Raw genomic sequence first — 20,604 nt, 5'->3', positions numbered from 1 at the left:
GACGTGGCTCTTCTCATCCCCAGTGTCCCCCCACAGAGCCCCGCGGCGATCACCCGCATCCTCCCCACGCGGGCACAGAGCAGGGCCGGGGGCACGGTGCCCCCACGGACACCCGGCCCCATTCCCCGTGCCTCAGTTTCCCCACTGGGGGCTCCCACCACCCTCAGCACCCCGGCGCCCCCCGCAGCCCCACGCGCGTTCGCGACCGCAGCGTGCAGGGGGGCGCCGTGCCCGGGGGGGGCCGGGGGGGGCCGGGGGGGTGCGAGGGGTGGCGGCTGGCAGCGGTGCCCTTCCCCGCCGGGGTATTTCTGGAGCCCGTGGCCTCTTCCCCATCATGTGATGGGGACGGTATTTAAGGAGCCGGCGGCGCTGGGCGGCAGCTGCGGGCGCGGCGGCGCGGACGGGGCCGGGGCCAGGGCCAGGGACACGGGGACACGGGGACACGCGCGACCTCGCCATGGTGGAGGCTTTCGTGGGCACCTGGAAGCTGGTGGACACGGCCAATTTCGATGAGTACATGAAGGCGCTGGGTGAGTGGGGGGCTGCGCGGCTCGGCAGCCCGGAAATAGCTTTTTTTTTTTTTTCCCCCTTTTTTTCCCTTTTTTCCCCCTTCCCCCCCCCCCCCTTTTTTTTTTCTTTTTTTTTTTTTTTTCCCACTTTTTTATTTTATTTTATTTTTTTTATTATCGATTTTTTTGCTCGCTTGCACCAGCCTCCCCACCGGGGTGTGGCCGAGGGGCTCGCTGCCTTCTGCAGGGCTGTAATGGGGGGAAATAAAAAAATAAAATCAAAATAAATCAAAATACAAATGGGAGAGCCCAGCCCGGTGCCGCGCGGGGGAGGGGGGATGGGAGCGGGTGAGGACCCCCCCGGGCAGCCCCCATCCTCCAGCGGGGGTGCAGGGGGTGTCCCCGGAGGGTGCAGGGGGTGCCCCCAGCCCCGGGCAGGGTGAGCCCGCAGCCCCGGAGCGGTCCGGGGGGGGACACAGCAGCTGCCCCCCGCCCTGCTCAGCACCAGCGTTGCCAGCTCCTGGTGCAGGATGAGGCCCCGAGCGATGCCAGCACCCCCAGAACCCCCCCTCCTGTCCTCCCCCCCAGCAGGTCCCCCTGGGGGTGCGGTGGGCAGCAGCCCCGTGCCCCCTCCCAGGAGCGAGCAGCCCAGAGAGGCTCTGGGGCTCTGGGGCTCACACGGCAGCACCCTGCCCCAACGCCTCACCCCCCCTTTTGCATCATTTACCCCCCCCAGGCGTGGGCTTCGCCACCAGGCAGATGGCCGGGCTGACCAAACCCACCACCATCATCGAGGTGGCGGGCGACAAGGTGACGGTGAAGACCCAGAGCACCTTCAAGAACACGGAGATCAGCTTCAAGCTGGGCGAGGAGTTTGACGAGACCACAGCCGACGACAGGCACGTCAAGGTGAGGGCTGCGCGCTGCCTCCAGCCCGGGGGTCTCCTTCCCTCCCTCTTTTTTTTCCCCATTGGAGCCGTGGCCCCCAGGGCCCTGCCCTCAGCCCCGCGTGCAGCCGGGGTTTTTGCGGAAGGCGATGCCGCAACCGGCACCCAGAGCTGCCAAGACGGGTGGCGGTGTTGCAAAAGAGATTCGGGGGCCCCCATGGGGCTCGTTGGATGCAGAACGCCTTCCTGAGCCGGGGGCCGCGGGGAGGAAGGCGCGAGGGCTGGGTGCAGGGGGAGGACGGTGTGAAATGGGGCGAGTGCGAGCAAGGCGGTAGTGCCGGGCAGACAGCCGGCTGCACGCCCCTGCCCTCCGCCTTGCTGCTCCGCTCAGCCCCCCCAGGGCTGCCCCTCCTGGGGGGGGACCAGGGCAGCAGCAGAGTGTAGGTCTGGCCCCTGGGAGCTGTTTCCACGCACGGCTTCGACTGTTTACAACCGCCCTACCTGCTCCGTCTCGTGACGGCTCCGCAGCGAGCGTACGGCCGCTCTGCTCGGGCTGGTGGAAACTATGCTAAAAGCACTTTGGCTGCTGCTGTGTGGCAGGGACGGGTGTAGCAGCCAGGGACGTGCCCTTCAGATGCCCCTCGGCCGGCGGCCAGAGGGCAAACAATAGCGGGGGGGGCTGGGGCTGGCAGCCCCCGGGCAGCTGAGCAGGGAGCTGATGTGCCGTGGGGTGCCCCGAGGCCAGGAGCAACCAAGCTGGGGGGGTCCCAAGAGGTGTGGGGTGCGGGGCTGTGGGGCACACCTGGGCTGTGGGGCACCCGAGCTACTGGATCATCTATGCAGTGGGGGCACCCAAACCATGGGGAGACCCAAACTGTGGGGTCACCCAAACCACGGGGAGATGAACCATGGGGTTACCCAAGGTACTTGGGGCCCCAACCCACGTAAGAATCCACGCCATGGGCTGCAGGGACCCGAGCCATGGGGGACAGCGAGGTGTAGGGGGCCCCGTGCAGCATGGGGACACGAGCCATGGGACAAGCCAAGCTCAGTCCCTGGGCGCCCAATAGCGTTCGCAAGGGAACGAGAGGCTGCAGGGGCTGGGGCAGCTGGGGACGTGCAGTCCCCTGGGCTGGAGCTGGGAAATGCCACCAGAAGCCCCGCAGTGCCACCGAGCACCGGGGCAGCACCGCGGGGAAGGGGGACAGGGTGGGACGGGGCCAGGCAGCCGCTGCCACCGCCCGTGCCGAGCTGCCCCGTGGCACAGCCGAGCCCGCTGTCACGCTAACCTTGGCACCGGCCGGGCTCTTGGGGCTGAGTCAACAGCAGCGGCTGTGCAAACAGCAGCCCGGATGAGCAGGGGCTTGTTCGCCAGCTCGGCCCCCCCCAAAAGCCCTCGCCAGCCTGGGGGGGAGGCAGGGCTCCGGTTCAAAGCACCCACAGCCGCACGGGTCCCTGCGCCGCCCCTTTGATCGCCTCCGGCAGCGGAACCAGCGCGGGAGTGGCTGGGAACAGGTCCTGGTGCCCCAGATCCAGAGCAGGATGTGGCCCTGGGCAGGGAGGGCAGGGAGGGCAGGGAGGGCAGGGTCACCGCTCGGTGCCCGTGCTGGGGCTCTTGGTGCCCTCCGCTGCGCTGGGGGCAGCCGGGGCCACGACCCAGCTGGAGGCCAGGGCAGGATGCGGCCCGCGCTGTCAAAACCAGGTGGGTGCCAGCACCAGGGCAGGACCCAGGGCTATCAGGACCCCGAGCTATCAGCCAGCGCCCAGAGGAACCCCAGCACTCCTCCGGCTGCAGGGATGGGGCAGCTGGGAGCGGCAGAGCCACGGACACGAGGGTCACGGCGGTTTTGCTCTCTCTCCGCAGTCTGTGGTCACGCTGGATGGAGGCAAACTGGTCCATGTGCAGAAGTGGGAGGGGAAGGAGACATCGCTAGTGCGGGAGCTGAAGGACGGGAAGTTGATTCTGGTAAGGAAATAGAAAGGATTTTAGACCCGGGGCTGCACGAGCCCCCCCTGCACGTGGTGCAGCCCCCAGTGCTCATCTCCCCGCTCCGTCTTTGCCCCCAGACTCTCACCATGGGCAGCGTCGTCTCCACCCGCACCTACGAGAAGGCGACATAGGCGCCAAGCCCAGCTCCCTGCCCGTCACCCGGTGCCGGATCCATCACCGAATTGCCTCTGTCCCCCCGCGCGGCGCACGGCTCGCCGCGGGGCCGGAGCCCTCCGAACCCCTCGGGGCCGCGTCGCCCCGATGCTGCGGTCTCGGGGCTGGTTGGGGTTGGGGTGTTGTGTTTCTTGGATTTATTTTTTTTTTTTTTAATGGAAGAATACACGTGGAAAAATAAAAACAACGTTGTTACAGCACTGTGACCGTGTAGTTGGGGAAAAAAAAAAAAAGGCTTTTTGGCACACAAACCCGTATCGCTGTCCCCTTTACCCCTGTGCAGCGTGTGCTGCCTTCTCCCAGGGCATCCATCGGTCTTGCAAACACCTCACCCACAGCTCAACCATCGTGGGGGAAAAGCCCAGCGTCAGCCACTGCCCAACAGACAGGACCCACACGAGCCCACTTTGGGATGAGAACTGCAGCCCCCGCTGTGCTACACACCTGGGGTCTCTGCCACCACGGCAGCAGTGCCAGATGGACACACAGCCTGGCTTTTTTGGGGGAACATTAGGTAACTCCCGTGGCAGCTCTGCTATAAATCATTCAGGATACGAGCACACGCCATGCCAACAGGAGTGATCTTTCCAGCACTCACCCGGCCGGGTGCTGTCTGCCAAAGCATCAGCTGACGTGCCGTGCCTGACCGCAGGGCAGCCAGGGAGTCAAGGTCAAGAGCACACCGGGTCCTGGTGTGGGACGGGAGCAGCCCCAAGGCAGGCTGGGCTGGGGGGGTTCAGGGGCCAAACCACCACACCCAGCCCAGTCCTGACACGTGGGGATTTGGGCGAGCAGCACTGGAAGTGGCCTGGTTTTAGCAGAGCACAGGGACGTGGTGTGGCTGAGCCCTCCTGCTGTCTTAGCACTGCGTTAGCTGCTGCTAAGGGGTGCGAGGGCACGCTCCCAGTGCCACTCTCACTTCCCTCAGAGCCAGAGGCCAGTGATTCAGCCACCCCCCTTCTCAATTTCAAGCACCCGCCCCAGGAAGGGATGAGTTGCACCCTCCGGGCTCCCTCTGAGGTCACCAGGCTGGAGTGAGGGGCTGCAGAGCACAGCGGGGCTGCCCAGCCCTCCGGGCTGCCTTCCCCTGAGCCGCAGCTCCAGTTACGAGGCTGACACCGTGGTCACGCCTCCAGGTCATAGCCAAAAGGCACCATGAGCCCCAGCACCTCTGTATGAGGCTTCCTGGGGGGGGAAAATCACATCCTCACAGCACCCCCAGGGAACCTCTGCAGGCTCTTAACCTCCTCTTAACACAAGTCATGTCCCCTCTGATGCAGGCAGCATTCAGCTTGGAGCCTGCCCTTTCATCTACTGCTCAAGATGAAGTGTGGGGTGTACAAAAGAGAAAAAAAACAGTACAAAGTACAACTGGAGATTTGAGAGATTTATTTTCCATCTTTTACAAAGGCAGCAAATACCCCACAGTTAATGTTTACTTAAAATATCTCCACTCACCAATTTGCTCCTTACTCTCCCACTCTCAATATTTACAGACAAAATGAACGCGGCGGGGGGAGGGTTTGTGTACCAAAACCAAATCATGAATCAACCCCCTCCAAGCAGGGTTAACAACACCTCGAGCTGGGAAAGGGGCAAGTGCAGAGATAGCAGGGCCCTTTCTCAGAGCTGCTCTGCAGGGACGGTGTTGGTCAGGGCTGCGATCGGTCCCTGCACTGCTCTGAGCCAGCAGCGCGTGTGCAGCAGGGCTGGGAGCACAGCCAGGCAGCACAGCTCCACCTCATACAGGCAGTGGGATCGGGACTGATGGCACACAGGCTCGGGGCAGCCGCCTGACGCTGTGTAAGGAGCTCACCCAGCCAGACAGGAGGCTACAGGACAGGAGAGCTGCTGATGGAGGGGTGCAGCCAGCCTCCTGGGGCAGGCATGGCCGCTGGCCTTGATGGGAGAAGTGGCAGCCCACGTCTATGGTAACAGAAAAACTTACAGCAACATCAACAACTTCAGCAGCACAGGCTGAGTGACTTTGGGAAGAAGGAATCTCCTTGACTTGGTGTGAGGAGCACACCGATTCAGTCCCGCTTGCTCCCAACAGCGCGTTCCAGGGATTCACACTACCAGTGCCCGTCTGCCCGGTCACTCCTTGGCCTTCTTCTTATGCTTCTTTTTCTTCTTCTTCTGAGCCTTGCTGGTCTTCCCTGAGTGCTTGGCCCTCTTGCTGGCTGGCTGAGCCCCATCGCTGTCCGAGTCAGAGCTGTCCGAGTCAGACTCGGAGGACTGCTTGCTCTTGTGCTTCTTTTTCTTCTTCTTCTCCTACGGAACGAAGCAGAACAAAGCCTTACACGTGGGAAAACCATCACTTGTGCTCACCGAGATGAATGCCTTCATGAGAGCCTGAAAAGCTGTGACAGAGCTGAGCCTGTTCTGACACAGGACAACGCCCGCAGCCTCTGCCCCGGCTGGCCTGGACGTAAGCACCTGTGGGAGCCCCCAGCTGCAGCAGGCACCACACAGCAGGGGTGGGGGTCCCAAAATGCAAACCCCAACCTGAGCACAGCAGGGTCAAGTCACAAGGAGAGCGCCCTTCAGTCTGACTCTGCCTCCAGAGTCAGGGCGTCCTCCATTATTTAAGGCTGCTCCTTTTTATAGAGGCTGGCAGGGTGAGGCCCTTTGCCAGGTTTCTAACCCAGCCAGCTGGAAGCGAGCGCTGTCCCCGCTTCCCCACAGCAGCAGCAGCAGCCCAGACTGCCAGGAAGTGCAGTGCTAATGCTCTGGAGCACTAACAGCACGGCCTTCTCACTGCAAAGACCAAGCACAGCAGAAAACCCAAGAGGAATGGTCTGGAAACCTTAAACCACCCCATTCACACCTGGGATCCTCTGAGAGAGGGCAGGGACAGCTCCACAGGGCCCCTCAGCCTGAGAGCAGCCATGGACACCAGCCCTCCCGCCCCCAGGGCATGAAACTGCTTTTTCCAACACCCAGTTTCCCTCAGCCCTCCCTAGAGGAAGGCTGGGATGAGGAAAGTGCCCTTTAGCAAGCAGCCCCTTTGCACAATCTCAAAACAAGTTGCACGCATCCACGTGCGGGCAGGGGTCGGGGCATCACCAAACGCCCAGGCTGTGTTTCTGTGAAACCCTGAAGCAAAAGCTGCACAGAGCTGGAGAGACCTACCCATGTGTGCAAGAAGAACACGTGGCGCTGGAATAAACCTTGTACGGAGCTTTGAAAGGGATCCAGATCCCAACTCTCAATTTTGAGGCACCTTGCAATGCCACCAGGCACAGATTGCTCTGAAATCAGTATTGCAGCCATCTCCTGAAATCTCACCAAGGCAGACAGACTTTAACAGCACAGGATGGCAATTTATATCCGTGTAATTAGACAGCAGTACTGAGGGGAGGGACCTGATCCAGCTGCACAGAGCACACACACAGCCCAGGCACCAGCAGAAACCAAACGGTCCCGGCACCAGCGGGGAGCAGAGAAGCACAGGGGCACTGCTGTGAGTGCTGCGTGACACCAGGCCTGAGCAGGAGACATCAGCTCTCCCATCCTGGCACAGGGAGGGACACCCATTTCCAGGAGGTTGCATTAAATGGGGAAACAAATTGCTCAGAAGGCAGCAGCTGGCACAGTCTGCCTTCGGGCATCGACCAGCAAATATCCAGAACTGAGCACAGGTCAACTCACCGTTCTGTTTCCCTGAATAGCCACAACACTGGCACGTAAACCAGCTCCTGGAGCAAGATGCAAGTTGTCTTCAGGCATATTTTAGGAAGATGGTTTGAAAAATACATGATCATCTTGAAAAATAAAGGTGTTTTCTCTAACATCCCTTGATTCTGAGAAATAAACTAAAGCAGCACGCAGAGGAGCGTGCCCATGATGTAACATTTTGGGAAGTGCAGCGAGTCTGCCAAGAGCCATAAAGGTTCCAGCAATACTGGCCTCCAGCAAGGACCCACTCATTTCTTCCACAGCCACATCAGCAGTGAATAGAAGCCTTCCCCAGCAGATGGGTACAATGAATTATTATTATAGTTCAAGGACGTAAAAAGGACACGAAGAAAGAAGCAACCTAGGGTTTCATGGAGCTGGGAAGGGCGAGTGCAGCAACCCACAGCACTGCAAGTGGCTGCGATGGGCTTAGACAACACCAGCAAGGAACACAGCCCAGCAAGCAAAGCTCCTGCTCTGCGCCGTGCACTGGTGCTTTGCTTGCAGTGAGCTACGTGTGTGCACTAACTGCTCTGGACCTGCACACATAGGTCTGGGCCCTGTTTTCCCAAACGTGCTGCAAACCAGCACCCTGTTCTCTGCTACAATAGCTGTGCAGCCAGGTCCAAGTGACACACGTAGCTGTACGGGATGTTTTCTGGCTCCTGTCTCTATACTCACACTTTACCTTTACTCCCTGAACGCTATTTAGACTCCTGTCACTGCCTCATTTAACAAGTCCTGTATTCTCCACGCTTGGGCCCCTGAGGAACGGCCTCCCCTGGAAGTACCGAGCTGCAGCGTGGGTTTGTATAAACACAGCTGGAGTGAAAGTGAGCTCATGGAAACAGCCTCACCACGGAGCGTGAGCAAGGAGCCACTGCCAGAGCTGGGCACTGCCTCCGGAAGGCTGAGCTGTCAGCAGCGAGTGTGCTGAGCCTCTGCCAGCAGGTGGGAAAAGCCCAGGGCACTCACCTCACTTCTGGACCAGAAAAAGGAGCCTTGGTGAGCCAGACAATAAGCTGTGTTCCCCCCTCACCACCTCTAATTTAAAGAGGCTGAACGATGCCGTTTTGGGAGCACAGCACTGCCCAGGCTTTGGGGAGATGGACAGCTGTCAGACAGCCCCAAACACAACACACTCAGCCTTTGTCATATAGAACATGTTTTACATTCCGCTGGGGAAAGGAGGGTAACAGGAGAAGCCTGGAGCCCCTAAGCCACCAGCTCTGCTGCTGTTCTTTGCCAAGTGTTCCCAGTGACTTCAAGGTCATCCTCGGGCTTGCAGAGTTTTACTGGAAGAGGCTTGCTGTAAGTCACCCCGCCTTGGCAGGGCCGATTGTGCCATTCCATGAGGAAACCAAAAGCAGCAGCAAGCCCAAAGGCACAGTTGTGCAAGCCCCAGGACAACAGGCAGAATGAGTCCTCTGGGAGGCCTCCCCCTCAGCCAGCAGCACCGTACAGCCCCAGCCAACCCAGCAGAAAGCCAAGGGAGAGAGCAGGAATTCACAGTGAGGTGAAGGGAACAGCAGCAATCAGCCCCAGGTACTTGTACAAAGCCAGAGTGACTCACATGGGCGGGCATTTCCACCTGCTCCAACAGAACCAGGCACCCAGCTGGGCACTGAAGGGCTGAACCCAGCACTGACACCGGTCCTGTGCTCGTCCTGAGTCACTGCACCTCCCTCGGGTGCCTGCAGCGCTGCCCAAGGCTTGCTACATACCCACCCCACCCAGGGGAAAACACCCACCTCAGCTGAAAACTGGAAACCATTCACCTAAAGACAACTTGCTTCACTGGAGGAAGCCTGGGAAAGGCGCTGAGTGCTCACTCACCCACATGCTGCGAGCTCAAACCAGCACTCACCCGTCAGAAACAGCTGCCAGGAGCAGCTGCTGAGCGCAGCACAAAAAGTGAGGCAAAGATGGGGAGCAAATCCCCTGCGATGATTTCTACATCCCAACCCTGCTGCAGCTGCTGCTGGCTTGAAGGTACCTCACCAAGGCAGGTGAGGTCAGAGCCGAGCCCACCCTGCATTTAGGGGTGCTTTTATGGGGTATTTCTCTCGGTTGCTGGTAGCCCTCCAGTGCCACACCACAACACACAAGTCATCTTATGGCTGCTTGGGGAAAAAAGTGCCCCAACGCAGAGAGCGCAGAGAAAGCAGGGTTCTCCCCCTCCTCCCCATGAGACATTTCTTCCATTAGCTTCAGCCACTTCCAGGCAAGAGCAGTTTCCATATGAAGATTAATTTACTGGCTTACAGGAAGACAGAAGTCTGTATGTGTTTCATTTAAAACCCACACGCTCTCCTATTACAGCGGGACACAAGCAGCCCAGCTGAAGACATCAATTTCACATGGGCTGCGTGGCGCAGCACCAGCTACACGCTGCCAGTCGAGGACAAAGAAGGAGGAGAGCTGGTGGCTTATTTAATATCGAGCAGAATGACTCTTTCAGGGAGACAGACTAGCAAAGACAAGGCACGGCGTGGAGCTGGGCACTGAGCCTCTGGGGCCCAGGGAAGAGAGCAGAGGCTGAGCTGCCTACACACCTGGCAGCCTTCGGGCAGGTGTCAGTTTCTGCAGCCCCACAACAGTGTTACAACAACGAAGTTTTTCTGTGGGACAAAAGCAAGCTCACTGCAAAGTTCCCTGCCCATGCAGCAAGGTTAGAAGCAAAGCACTGCTATCATCTCCTAAAGACTGTGAAGAGTTAAACCTTCCAGGGAAAAGGATGCAGCAAGGAGAATTTTCTCAAGCTTTTGCAGTCTGTGCACATGGTGAGAAAGTCTGAGCAGACCTCAGGCTAAGAGAGCATCATTCCAGAGCTTGGGAAACTTTCTCAGCATGTGAAGGCTGAAGATAAGACAGGATGTCACATCAGGCCCTTCAGGACTACAGGGAGCAGTGCACACGTGGATGTTTTGGGGATGCTTTTCAGCCAAAACACTCCCACCAACACAGGAAAAGACCTTAGGCTACAGGCTTCTCTAAGTGCTGGCATCCCAGCACCGCCGGGCAGGCATCAGCTGCCTTCCTGCACCTGCTGGGCGGCCACAGCTCTCCAGGAAACACTGGTGTGGAGGTGGGAGCCCTTCTCTGGGTTCTACCTCAGTGCCAAAGTTCAAGCCCAAATTCTGCCTTCAGCACCAGCAAAGCCTCCCCACACCCAGAGCTGGGGCCAGGTCTCCAGGAGGGATTGGTGCTGAGGGACGGAGCCAGGCTCAGCTCAGTTCTCAGGCACACCCAGCCACTCCCCCAGCACTGCAAACACTGCATCTGTGTGAACATCCTGAGAGAGTTCTGCCCAGGCAGACTCCAAGTGGAAAGAAAAAAAAAAAAGTGACACTCAGAGGGGGACAAACCGAGCACGAAGACAATCACAGTTCTTTGCAGGTCCTGCTCAGTGTGGTTAACAACTACAATTCTACCAAAATAGAGCACCAGCTATTCTGAGATCCCTCAGATACCAGAGCTGTGCTGAGAGCTGAGCTACAGCCCGATAACGCTTGCCTACTGCTGTAGGTATTTTGAAGCAGCCCCTACCAAGAGGGCCCACATCAGCCCAGCAGGCTGTTTCCTGCCCTTTGTAAGGAAAGTTGCTCAGGGCTGCATTCTAAGAATGTTACAGCAGCTCATTCATGCTAGAAGTATTCGATTTTGAGATAAGAGGGGAGTGTCCAGAGCTCTCCAAGAAGTATTTTCCACTAGCACTTCACAGGGTTATGGTTTTATTTAGAGGCTTTACATCTGTCCTTGTAAAAAAGGAGAATAAATTTCCAGATACATGTCCACCTGCATCTCCAGAGAGACGCCAGCATTCCTTCTAGGTTCATTCAAAAAACAAGCAATAAAAACAGCAACAAAAAAATCCACCTCTCAGCTTAATAACAAAAAAGATTAATTATGTAAACCCAACTGTATTATTCCATTTGAGTTTGAATTAATCTGATGAGAAGAATCCAGGCTATGGCCATTAAATAAATGCAGCAAAGGTCAGAGACAGATAAGGACATTAAAGGGAAGAGCATATTGTGTGAAGAGCATGAGCATGACTCTGCCGTGCCCTAAGCCAGTGCCACTGAAGAACTAGTAAAACAAGTACTAGCTGCAGGGGAGGATGGATTAAGACTGGATGAGCCACAGGTCACTGAACAAACACTCCACGAGGTGTGGCTTTAAGTGGGGAAAAAAACACATGCAAGATTTCATGGAAATCTTTCACATGGGAGAAAGAGCAGCAGAGGCTGCAGACAAGCTGTCACAGGTCACATTTACCACACAACTCCAAGGACCATCCCAGAGCTACAGCGGGGCCAGCTTAATCACTGAGCAGACAGGGCACTTTCTGCAAGGGGCAAGTAAGAGGCGCTACTCCTGGTGCTGAAGCAGCAGCCCTGTTCTCAGAAGACAGGAGAGCAGGATCCGAAGGATTTATTTTCTCTCAGCACGCCTCCCTCCTACGCAAGCCCAGCACAGGCACACCGCCGCGTTCCCATAGGAGCTCCTTCACCCAGTGACCCACGGAGTAAAAGCGGAAGGGACGCAGCAACGTGCCTGCACAGCTGTCAAAGGCTCCTCAGATGCTCTCTGTACTTCCGCACAGCGCTGTCACAGCGGCAGCTCGGCTTCTGCTGCCAGCCCCTGCCTTCTCACTGACTACTGGAGGCAGGACAGCGCTCCCACGTGCCCAGCACTAACGTGGTCACCTGTAAGGAGAAGGATTTGCACCCACTGTCGTGCCAGGCGCCTGTTCCAGCTGTCCCTTAGAGGCCCAGACAGGAGAAAAGCAGGGAACTGAAGAACTTTGCATCTCCATCGTGGCATGGAAGAGATTCCACTGGTACGAAAACTCTTTGGGTCTTAAAGATTATTTCCCTGGGAGTCTTACAAACTCTGTCCATAGCAGCAAACCAGATGTCTCCAGACAGGACCGGTCCAATGCCAGCGCTGGGCAGCCACACAGTGACCAGGCTTAAGCTACCAATGATGGTGACTATGGGGATGGCAAGCAGACAGAACAGGGAGAGCCAGGACCACAGAGCATCTCCATGAGGAGAGGGATCTCTGGGGAGAGGGGAGGGCACCCAGGAACTGCAAGGACACAGAAAATGCTGATAATGAACTACCAGAAGTGTTGGTACTGTTATTATGACACTAAACAGATCCTTGTTAGATAGGAGATAGTGGTTTCCTCATTTAAAGATATAATTTCTACATCTGTGTTACCAACCTCAGATGGGATGGGGTCAGCAAGGCAGCTGTCACTAGGTAGATTCAGCTACTCCTGTCCTGTGCAAACCCTCCTGGTGCTCCAGACAAGCAGGGAAGCACACGGTGGCTCCCAGACAAGATCACAGCAGGCAGCCAAGACAACAAGGGAGCTATTCATTTCAAGGATCCCACATCCTGCCTCCAGAAAGCTCACAAGTTTTGTTTTCCAGTGCTGGAAAACATCTGAAAATGTTTGATCTCCTCCTTGAGAAGGGAGAAGATCAAAGGAAGAAGCAACATTTAAGGGAAGGCTGTTAATCCACAGACAAAAAAAAATAGTAACAAGTTTAGGACAGTGACCCACATATCCTGTAGTGTCAGTAGGGCAAGAATCCACAGGGAATCCCTGCCCCGGTGGACAGACACTGATACAATCAAGCACTATTTGTGCACCTCCCAGCACAGCTTTTCCCTGTACCATTTAAGTAGCAGTTACACTGCAAGGCAAAGTGAGCCAATACCAGATAAACCATCATTATTCCTAGATGGAGAAGAACCCGAGGCAGAAGAAGCCAGCCCTGCAGAGGTGTTACCAGCACCCTGCTCTTACACCACACCATGGCAGGACAGAACCAACCCCCGGAGTCCCAAAAGGTCACGGTTAGGTTGGGGTCTGAGAGCCAGCTCAGTTCAATTGCCTGCTTCTGAGATCAGAACAGAAAGGAAAACGTGTACTCTACATTGCAGAGCAACAACACTCCACAGACAAGCCCGAGACATTCCTGAGTAAAAGCCTACGCACCAGGGACACAAAGAACATCTCAGGATTGAACCAGGTGCCACGACCAAGTGAGACCCCATTCATGACCAGATCAGCTCTTCAGAGCACTACTGGGCAATCAAGGGCTGCAGAGTAAGCACCAGATTAACACCAGCTTCGTTTTGCACTGACTCTAGGACAAGCAGGTGTGCCAAAGGCCAGAGGCTAAGGCAAGGAAAGCCACCACACACCCAGCTCCTGTTCTGGTGCGGTCACAACTTACAGTCCCACAAGCAGTACCGGTTACTCCTCTCTCAAGGGTGTACTAAAGTGCCAGAAACCAAATGGTCAGTGAAAAACATGACTGGAAGTCACGATCCGAGTGCTGCCATCAAAATACACTGACGACTCCTTTCCCTGTAGGCAGCATTTGCAGTCTCCCCCACCAGTACAGTAAGCCTGTAAGAAATAAGCCCTCAGACGTTCATTCTTGCCAGGGAATTGCTGGCACAGTCCTTGTGCCTCTCTTGTGAAAAGGGAGCTACTACTTCTGTTGGTAGAACGCATGCAACACTTCATTACCTCTGCCGTTTTCCCCTTCTTCAGCCTAACCTGTTTCTAAATGTTGGAAATCCCACCACCTTTCCTGGCTGCTGCCCCTCTCCAGAAAAGGGGACAGGCCACAGAGCTGAGGAAGGAAAGAAAATTGAAAAGCTCTGGAAGTGTAATTGAGAGCAGGACTCCAGCTGTGAAAGTGGCTGAGAGTCTGTAATTGGAATGCTCGCCTCTGTATAATGAGACAGAGACCAGGCACTCCTGTTTGGGAGTCAGGGCTCCCCTACTTTCTTTTTTTAAACATTAAAACCAACACACTCTGAAGCCAGAATTCAAACACCCTCAGAGAGGCAAAACAGAAAAGTTCTCTTACCCTGGAACTTTATAGCTTTATGGCCTGGAAATGGAGCACGCTCCCTGGGCAAACACAAACCCTGATTTTAGCCCAGCACACACACACATGCCCAGTTCATGGCACACAGCCTGGGTCAGAACGCGCTGCAGCAAGGCAGCAGTGGGTGCTTGGTTCAGACTCAAGGAAGTTGATAGGACAAGAGCAAAGAGACAGGAGAGGGCTATTGACAAGAATCACAGAAATTCAGGAAACCCACAGAAGTTCTATTGAGCCTCACCAACACAAGGAAAAAAATTCCCCTCTCATTATAAAGAAACTCTTTTGAAAGCTGTGCATTATTATACATGTATAATAGCACAAAGCCATCTTAGGGACTGTTTAACAAGAATAAAAAGAGGATGTGTAGGAATTACTACTAGAGCCTGTAGAAGAGGTTCCTGTTTTGCTACTGCACATGCACAGACCTGAGCCACTTTCTCAGCCCAGAACTGCCCGCTCCGAACTGTGACATCTGTGATTTACCACAGCGAATCTCAACAGAACAATCCAGCTCACTGTTGCAGGTCAGCAGCAGGGCACCTCGTACCTTTTTCCTTTTCTTTGAAGAATCATCAGTCAAGCTGCTCTTTTTGTGTCTTTCACCTGCTGCTGCTGTCACCTCCTCTTCCTCCTCTTCTGGAATCAGGCTATATTTGGTTCCTCCAGGCTGCATGAAACACTCCTTGGCAAAGTGACCTGCAAAACAGCATTTGAAGCTGCAACCCCTCCTCCCACATGCTTTTTTTGTGCAGCTGCATTTCGGACACCTGAAGTGCCAACAACCACCTTATTACTGGTCACCTTAAAGAAATCCACACTGTAGAGCTTTTGTCCAAGCGTTTCCACTACTTTAACATGCCCTAATTAAACAAGACAAGAGAGCAAGTACAACACACAATTCTGGAGAGATTCACCAGGCAAAGCTAAGGCACTTGTCTGAACAGGGAAATCTGGGTGAGGGCTTATGCAGAACACTAAAGCACACGGGGAAGGGAGTCAGCTGCTGGGACAGACATCCAGCAGGTGAGATGAAAGCCACAAACACCAAAGAAGTCAGCTCATTCTAGTTCTGGACTTTTTACTCAAGACTTCAAAGCTGAAATAGTGGTGGCAGAAAACGCAGATAGCCAGCATCTGCCTGCCTGTTCGGAGCAGACATCATTAAAAAGCAAACTAGAAATATGCAGAATCTAGCTTAAAGTGTTGGGGTTTCTTTAAAATGGTACTTCAAAGACAGTTATCTACCACTGCACAGCCCCACACTGGTGTTTAACAACCACCCTTATAAACCTCCACCAAAATAGCATCAGCTCCAGCTCCACCACTTTATGATAAGAAGTATGGTGCAGCAAGAACTCCACGTATAAGAGACTGCCTTACACCCCAGCAACTTGTAGAAGTACCACATAAGTCAACTTCTCATTCCTGTACGAGGCAAAATACAGAACTTATCTGGTAAAAATGCTTAATTTGAGCCCTAAGACAGCTGCTCACAAGCTTGCTGGTTAGTTGGGAACGCGATGTAAAGTTGTTTCCACTGACCTTTTTTACCATCGTTAAATGGCCTGGTGAAGGCATACGTGTATTTCTTAACATGCACAACTGGAATGGAGCCTCAGCGACGAGAGGCTTTAACACAGGAAGAACAGCCTGTACTCAGAACTGTTCCTTATAGAAATGCCAGGGACACAACTTCAAGAAACAGAAGTCTTTAAGGAGTTTTAGCTCTTTCCTTTGCATAACAAGTGATGGAAAATGTAGCTCTCTTCTAAGAAAGGCACTGCAAAGCAAAATTCAGTCCTTATGTGGCAAGACAAAAGAACAAAACCCTACAAAAACATACCTTTGCAGCCGCATTTCTTACACACAGTGTTCAAGACAGCTTCAAGTGTGATCTTCTGGCTAGTGTAGTCTCTAAACATGCGTTTTTTCCTCTCATCCTGACTGGAGAGAGAAGGAAAGTTCCAATTGCAATCCATCCTCACCTGGTCCTGTGTTTATGTAGACACTCTAAAGACTTTTTCCCCCTCCCAATGTTGCTGTAAGAGCACCTCTGAGCTAAATCAAAGAATGAAGCCAACCAACTATACATTAGAATAAACCACATCATTAAGAGCACGTTAGTGTCATCTGCTGCAGCTCTGCCAGCCTCTAAGCAGCACAACCAAGGGGGTTCCTTTACACAGCCCTCCTCCCAGCCAGGGCATCCCCCAGGGGCTCAGGAGCAACCCCCCTCACCCTCCCAGGAAGGGAGGACGCAGTTCAGTATGGCAGGAGGGCCAGGAATGAAGGCCAGGAAAAGCAGGTAGCAGCAACCTGCCCGACCCACTACCCTGTACTCAGTAGATTTACCTACTCAAGGGCAACATTGTTCGGATCAAGGTCTTTTCCTGTGCCTTGGTTAACAACCTTCATGGAGAGGGAAAGCTTCAGTTTGTCATCCTTCATCTGGAAGATACGGAACAAGAAGAGTTAGTGACAATGATGTTCATTAATACAATCCATCTGGAGGCCTATAGAGAAGGAATGAAGTTGTCAGATATAGAAAGACATCTAGATATATAACATTTCTTTAGGATATAAAAAGGATACTATATGAAAGTGATTTTGTTCTTTCATGCTATAGATACATTAACATCAGAGTAGTCTCATTAACAGCGTCATAAGTGGGATAAAATCAAATTATAAATCCCTTCAGATTAACATTCTGCTTTCCATACAACCAAACCTGTGCAAGTTTGGAAGCTTTGCTACAATTCTCAAATAAATCAGCTGCAAGGGATCTGGCAGTCTGGCTGACTCACATCCTGAAAAATGAAGCTATATATGTGAAGCTATGTATGTGTATACATATATCCATCCCTTTTCCCATATCTATGAGATGGGAAACATTCTAAGTACCTGTTTTAGAAGCTAGCATCTTCTGAATCTTAATATGCCCTTGATCACTACAGCACTGCTTTAGAAGCAAGTGCAAAGTGTACATTTTAAGCTTCTCTCACAACTTCCTGCATTTTTACCAACACTGCAATTAAAGGTTTTTGTTTTGTTCATGTGTGAGTTCTATGCAGTTATTTGCAGGCAATCAAACAACAAACTCTTCTGTTGTTCACCTCTCCAACATGCTTCTTCCTCTACAACAAAGAGGCCAGGAACCCAACAACTGTTTCAGACAGAAAACAGCTGTTTGATAGAAATTTATACAAACAGCATTAAAAAGAAATGTACACTGCAGATGGCTACAAAGGATCTGTAAAGCCTTTCATGCATCCCTTCTTTACTGTAAAGGAGACTAAAATGTTCTCAATGCTCTTCCCTTACCTCACACAAAATTAGGTACTGGTTTTGTACATCAACCCCATCATCATCTTTCAAAAAAAAAAAAAAAAAAAAAACAAAAAAAAACAAACTCCAAAGACACAAAGAGCTGTGTGGCTCTGAACTGAATGCTTCCACCATGCTCCTAAGTAGTCATCTTCCTTTGCTTTCACAGCTCACCAAAGCAAGAGACTTTAGTCTTTGTTCCAAGTAATCTCTAAATAGAAAGCTCTAAATAGAAAGGACGTGCCTATTGTCACATCTATGTAATAAAATGCAGTGAAGGTTGTAGGAAATAAATTCACATACAGATATGTATTTAATAATGTCTCTCAAAAAAGACAAAATCCCCTCCTCTTGGGCCTAATCCATTGCCAGTGATGCCCTCCTGAAAAGAACAACAACAAAAAAGTCGCAGCTTCTAAGAACAGGCCTGTCTCTCAGAAGTTATTGAACCCTGTTTACCAGCTTTTATCTTGGGATTCTCCCTAATTGCTCATTTAGCTACCAAATCACACAGCGATGGCTGAGAATGGGTGAATGGAGACAGAAAGGGAAGAATTTTGTTGCTTGCAAGTCAAAAGCTTTTATGAAGTCCCTCTTCCTGAACTCCATTATTGTGAGTCACAGAAACCCAGTTCCCAAAGCCACACATGAAGGCAGAACTCAGCCCCTGGTAAAAATCAGTACGTTGTACCCTGACAAAGTGACGAGAACACATGGCCACTGCACGCAGACATTCATAGTTTATTGTTCTTGCATTTTATCTACACAGCACCAAAGAAGCAGGAATTAATGTTACCTCTTTTCCAATAACCTTTACCCACACTTTGTCTCCAACATCCACCATCTCCGAGGGCTTATCCACCCGGCAGGAAGACATGTGAGTCTTATGAACTAGGCCTGGGCAGAATTTGGGAGGAAAAAAAAAGAATGAATTTTTGCACCATTAACAAATAAAAATGTAACAGTGCTTATTTCATCTTCAGCTCATCTCCTCTGAATTTCTGCTTTTGTTCACATTTTATGATGTACAGGAGTAATACAACACACATCATTTATAAGTCAACATACGTATGTTGAGGGTGCACGCTCAAGAATTTTTTTATGGCTAGATGTGCACGATCAACAGAACAAAGAGGACATTTCACGCCCCAGCGACACAACGCTGCTGGCAGTGTCAGAAGCATTAAAAACCATGGCTGCCCTGATCTTCTGTCGTGCTTGCGAGGTCACACAGCCAGAACACTTCATTTCTGATCTGCACAAATAACCCACGTGGGCCACAGGGTTACCAAAAAATTGATAAATATGGAAGCACCTTGCTGCTTTGGCTCATAACTCAAGGCCTGTCTGCACCTCAAAGCAACTTCCCCCAGCAGCCACACTTCTGTCTAAAACCTTTTATTAGAACTGGCACTAAAAGTAACTGGGCATGTCAGGATGACAGCAGGGAAGGGGCTACTTGTGGGCCTCCAGCAAATAACAGAACACCAAGCTTAAGCTGCTCCTTCTGTAAAATTAGTTTCTTTTACTCTGCAAGTTTCCCACAAGCATGAGCAGAGCTTTAAAACATAAATCAGAACAGCTGCCTCATTTGAGCTTTGTTTTAGTTTTCATTAAACTCATTCAAATTGGCGATTAAGGAAACAAGTGGTACGAACCATGAAGCTGTAGAAATTCTCTAGTGCCTATCCCAAGACCTTGAAATGATTCTCTGAAGTATACCAAAGTTACCAAAAAAACACATTTAAAGAGCACTGAGTCATTTCCTTCTTCATGCAAGGATACCACCTAAATTCTCAAGTTCTGAGAACCTCAATTTCTTCCTTATTTAAATACGCTTTTTCTGAGCTTTTTAGGAAATGAGAAGTCTTAATTCTGAAGCTGACTGTTTGGCTTCCACACATCAATGTGAAACCAAGTGTGAATAAAAGAAACAAACCTTGCCTCCTGCAGCCTGGGATTTTTATAAATGCCCCATATTCTGTCACAGACGCCACCTGTGGAGAAAAGCAACGCCCCATTTAAAGGAAAGCCCTTCCCAAAACACCTCCTTTCAGAGCACATGCACAAAAACCCCAAGTGGTTCCCAGTCTTCCTTCAGTTGAATCATCAGAGGTTAGAGAGCAGCACTTGGGAGCTCCAGGGCAGGAAAGCACAGCAGGTGTTTTATGTGTGTGTAAACACACAGGAACATACGTTTTAAAACAAGAGGGTTGATTTTCTTTAACCTTAGCGATGTTAGGTGAGCTACAGAAGCAGGAAATATTTCAGAGAAAATTTAGCACTACTTACATTTTCTCTGCGACCCAATTTACACAATTTTTTGCACAATTCACAATTTTACAGGCAAGGTAACGCAGCCTCCTGGAACGAACAAAGAGCTGGGCACCAGCTCCACACCTCCCTGTGACTGCCCAACCATCAGCTCAGGCCGATAAAGCCGAAACATGAGACACAGCGGGAACCGCAAAGCGGCCCTGAACCCAGTAACGCATAACTTAACCTCCATCAACAATAACCTGACTTACAAAAGCTCTGTTACCTTCCTGCCTTTAAGCTTTAAGGTCGTTGTAATGGTTATAATAAAATGATGTAAAGCGTTATGCAAACCGCCCCCCGAGGCTCCCCCTAACCCCGGCCCCCCCCCAAGGCCCCCCCCCAAGGCCCCCCCCCAAGGCCCCCCCCCCAAGGCCCCCTCAGGGCCCCTCACCTCTCCCTGCAGCACTGCGTACAGCTCTGGCAGCGCCTCCATCCCTCCGCCCGCTGCAGCCTCGCCTCACCGCACGCCAGCAGCACCTTGAAGAGAAGCAGGTGATGAGTTAACGAGCTCGTTAGTTCATTAGCTGGCTCGTTAATTAATTAAGGAGCGAGATCGCCCCCCCCGCTCACCGCCCCCGCCCGCCGCCATTTCGCTGCCCCCGCTCCGCCCTCACCCGCAGGCCCTCCCTTCCGCCCAGCCAATCGCTGAGCTCCATACTAGCAGGCGCCGAGCGCTGCCCAACGGGATCCACCCGTCTTCCGCAGCGCCACCAATCCGCGAAAAAGAAACAGCGCCGGGCGGCCCGGCGCCGCTTTGGCGTCACCGCCGCGCGCCGGAGGAGACGTCAGGAGGA

At 53.0% G+C, this 20,604-nt stretch overlaps 2 protein-coding genes and 1 long non-coding RNA gene across 5 annotated transcripts in view; 2 read left to right on the top strand and 1 right to left on the bottom strand.

Moving 5' to 3' along the window:
• Nucleotides 1-14,708, top strand: part of LOC311423446 — a 249,558-nt gene extending 234,850 nt beyond the window's left edge. The window contains exons 2-3 of the long non-coding RNA XR_014685713.1: nt 4,927-14,044; nt 14,120-14,708. This is a non-coding gene — a long non-coding RNA (uncharacterized lncRNA). The remainder of the gene's footprint in view (nt 1-4,926; nt 14,045-14,119) is intronic.
• FABP3 (fatty acid binding protein 3) lies at nt 372-3,760 on the top strand. Its single transcript, XM_084497394.1, has 4 exons — nt 372-530; nt 1,246-1,418; nt 3,261-3,362; nt 3,464-3,760. Exons 1-4 carry the CDS (start codon nt 458-460, stop codon nt 3,515-3,517), a joined length of 402 nt encoding a protein of 133 aa, XP_084353520.1. The 5' UTR covers nt 372-457; the 3' UTR covers nt 3,518-3,760.
• Nucleotides 4,933-20,567, bottom strand: ZCCHC17 (zinc finger CCHC-type containing 17). Of its 3 annotated transcripts, none has more exons than XM_084497426.1 (8): nt 20,425-20,567; nt 20,202-20,287; nt 19,431-19,488; nt 18,288-18,388; nt 16,524-16,615; nt 16,011-16,111; nt 14,715-14,863; nt 4,933-5,834 (listed from the first exon to the last, which is right to left on the bottom strand). In XM_084497426.1, exons 2-8 carry the CDS (start codon nt 20,241-20,243, stop codon nt 5,658-5,660), a joined length of 720 nt encoding a protein of 239 aa, XP_084353552.1. In that variant the 5' UTR covers nt 20,244-20,287; nt 20,425-20,567; the 3' UTR covers nt 4,933-5,657. The 3 variants fall into 3 exon arrangements, with proteins under 3 accessions (XP_084353552.1, XP_084353551.1, XP_084353550.1); XM_084497425.1 differs by having other exon boundaries at nt 20,469-20,564; XM_084497424.1 differs by lacking the exon at nt 20,425-20,567 and adding an exon at nt 20,381-20,416.
• Between the last annotated feature and the right edge of the window lie 37 nt (nt 20,568-20,604).

This window comes from Aythya ferina (genome assembly GCF_964211825.1).
Source record: "Aythya ferina genome assembly, chromosome: 24".
NCBI classification, from domain to species: Eukaryota; Metazoa; Chordata; class Aves; order Anseriformes; family Anatidae; genus Aythya; species Aythya ferina.
The sequence above is the reverse complement of the archived record's forward strand: the minus strand, read 5'-3'. Positions and strand labels throughout refer to the sequence as shown.